Source organism: Teleopsis dalmanni, chromosome 1 (genome assembly GCF_002237135.1).
Source record: "Teleopsis dalmanni isolate 2A chromosome 1, ASM223713v2, whole genome shotgun sequence".
Lineage (NCBI taxonomy): Eukaryota > Metazoa > Arthropoda > Insecta > Diptera > Diopsidae > Teleopsis > Teleopsis dalmanni.
In genome coordinates this window covers 211,129,528-211,132,381 of record NC_051846.1, presented here as the reverse complement: position 1 = coordinate 211,132,381, position 2,854 = coordinate 211,129,528, and the positions used below count along the sequence as shown (strand labels likewise).

The 2,854-nt window shown below is 27.4% G+C and overlaps 1 protein-coding gene across 1 annotated transcript; it reads right to left on the bottom strand.

The window, feature by feature from the left end:
- Window positions 1–1,094: 1,094 nt before the first annotated feature.
- On the bottom strand, window positions 1,095–2,560 carry LOC119671745 (longitudinals lacking protein, isoforms H/M/V-like). Its single transcript, XM_038082504.1, has 3 exons — window positions 2,155–2,560; window positions 1,804–2,061; window positions 1,095–1,201 (listed from the first exon to the last, which is right to left on the bottom strand). The coding sequence occupies exons 1-3, from the start codon at window positions 2,252–2,254 to the stop codon at window positions 1,110–1,112; spliced, it is 450 nt and encodes a 149-aa protein (XP_037938432.1). The 5' UTR covers window positions 2,255–2,560; the 3' UTR covers window positions 1,095–1,109.
- Window positions 2,561–2,854: the final 294 nt, after the last annotated feature.

Below are 2,854 nucleotides of genomic sequence, written 5' to 3'. Positions count from 1 at the left end.
AAAAATTTTACACATAGAAAATGTCTTGAGACTCTCTAATAAATCTATGGAGCAACAAGAATGGGAACAATACTGTTCTGTTGCTTTAACAATTTAATTGTGAAAAAAAACCCTATTTTGTTTAATAACAACAGATTTATAAAAAAATATATGAAAAATGCCTAACTATATATAATAAACTATAATTTTCACAATATTTAGAATTTAATTATTTTTAATATGAATTAATGTCTCTAATATCGTAGACCGATTTTTTTTTGTTTGTTTTTAATTTTTAATTTTTAGTTTTTAGTTTTTTTTTTTTTGTGTAAATGAAAAGTAAAAAAATATTGGCAAGTAAATATATATATACAAACGAAATTTATGATTTTAGATATTATGATGAGAATCAGCAGTAAAATACAAAAATTCAATAATGTGAATGGCATGTGTAATATATATGTGTGTGTATGTGATGAACAATTTAATATATCTAATTTATTTATTTATTTATTGTCTAGTAGGAAGCAGTGTTAAGAAAAACCAAATCAGCACAAAAATTAGATTCGCTTTAATTTATATAGTAGAGTTTTTCAAAGAAGAAAAGACAAGTAAGTTTTTTTATTTTAAACACAACAAAAAATATTTTACAAAAATCTGCATAATAATATTAACACAAAAACAACTAATTTGGAAAATAATTTTAGATTTTATAAATAAAAGCACAGCTTGTCTTTTCTTGTTTGAATATATGTTTGCTTGTTTTTTTTCTTGTAGTTTAAATAAATTCTCTTCTTTAATAACATAAGATACTAATTATGTAAAGCTTTTTGAGCACGACATATAAAATTCTTTCAGATATTCTATTTAGCAATATATTGTAAATATTAAGGCGATTTTTTAAACTATTAAATTTTTATAATGCGTTACATGAAAAATATTTACTTCTTTAGTAAATTTTTTATATAAGTTTCTGGCTAACTTAACTATGTTAATCTTCAAGTATATTAATTCTAACGTTGTTCAAAATTACAGATCTTATTAAAAAAAAGTCCTGATATCTATAACTAACTATATATTTTATTTGTCGTGCTCGGAGCCTTTGTTCTTCTTCTTTGAATGTTTCGTACTTAGAACTTACCTTGTGGGTCCCGTTGCTGTGCATCTTGTGTTGTCAGTAACAATTCATCCTGAGATCTATCATGTTGCCAGGGTGCGTAGCCTAAAAGAAGAAACGCGTGTTTAAAAATTTTGAAATGAACATATATCCTTAGAAATATGTATTACAATAAAATTTCAAGTCATTAAACTACAATTTACTTGTGGCATTTTATATTATACGCAAGGCTTAAATAATTTAAATTACATTTCATTTATTTCGATTTTTGAAAAATCATTGATTAATTGTTCAAGTATATAACTAACTTATTAAATTATTTGTTAAAATTATATTTTATGTTCACTAATATTTCGATTACATTCTATGGTCTTTCTTCAGGATACTGATAGATTATAATATAATTAAGGTACTGTACTAATTAGACTACAGTCAAAAATTAGTGAAAACAAAATATATTTTTTTTATAATTTAAAAATTGTGCATTATTTAAACAATTAACAAATTAAGCTCGTCATTAAAACAATAAATTTAATTTTGTTGTAATATAAAATATAACGAAAGAAACTTGTTTTAAATAAAAAAGTTAAAACAATAAATTACAACTACAACAAATTTTATATTTAATTTTAAGACTTTTTGTAGAATGTTTGGGTAATTTTTTATAGTGACTTAAAAATTTTACTACATAAAATGCAATTATTTACCTTGACTAGATCCTTCTCCTCCTTGACTTGTACCAGCATTATGATCTAAATCATCCATACCCATTTCTTCATCATTGACCTGAGGTTGCTCCTGTAGCACCATCAACAGCATTATTCCTGTCGATAATGCTGTTGATGATGTCGGAATTTGTGCGGCAGCTGCTGTTATAGCGCCAGCACCAGCTAAGTTTGCAGGCTGCTGAAGTAATGCGGATTGATTAGATTGCATTTGAGAGGAGTTTGAGTTGTCATGAATATCTGCAAATGAAATAAATAAATATTAGTTAACATTCATATTAACATTATTTAGTCATTTAAGTAAAATTGATTTTTTTTATATAATATACATACCAGTCATGGCATTTTCAATGCTCCTGCGCCGAACTTTTCGTCGACGTCTTGATGGACTAGAAGAACCTTCACGTGATGCAGACAAATCTTGTGAATCCATACCTGATTGTGCAACACGTGCACGTTTGGTTTGTTCTAATGTATAACCAGAACTTAATTTGCTTGAACCACCACCGACACTACCAGGTATGTTTAAACCCCGATGATGTTCAGGATTCGGTGCACCAGTGCGATTATCGGATAAACCTTTAATTTGCAATGACTCAGCAGCTTTTAATAAAGCCGCTTATTGATCTTGCGAAATATTTACTTCGCCACGATACATATAGTCCATCATTGCGGTCAACTCCTGATACTTAACATCTTTCAAAATTAGAATAGGATGTTTATCATATTATTGTTGAAGTAAGGTCTAAAAAAAATTCATAATGATTAATTAAATATATGCATAGATGTTATTTGTTTATTATTTATTTAATACTTACTGCAAAATTAGACTACATGCTGATAAAACAACTTTGTGTGCTTTAAGAAATTTTCCTTCAGCAGCGATTGTACAATCCACAAGTGTCTGACTTGTCAAAAGATTGTCAAAGACACTGATCAGAGTGCTCTGATGGTTGTTCCATCGCAAACAAAACTGCTGATCGTCATCCATTTTGGACGAATGATAACGTCAACCTTTCTCTTATACAAGACG

What these genes read in the sequence shown, in the direction of transcription:
- LOC119671745 (XM_038082504.1), bottom strand. Translation starts at nt 2,254, where the DNA reads ATGGATTCACAAGATTTGTCTGCATCACGTGAAGGTTCTTCTAGTCCA. An exon ending in CATTGAAAATGCCATGACTG is followed by an intron (nt 2,062 to 2,154) that starts GTATGTATATTA and finishes TTTCATTTGCAG; the next exon opens with ATATTCATGACAACTCAAAC. An exon ending in AGGAGAAGGATCTAGTCAAG is followed by an intron (nt 1,202 to 1,803) that starts GTAAATAATTGC and finishes TTCTTCTTTTAG; the next exon opens with GCTACGCACCCTGGCAACAT.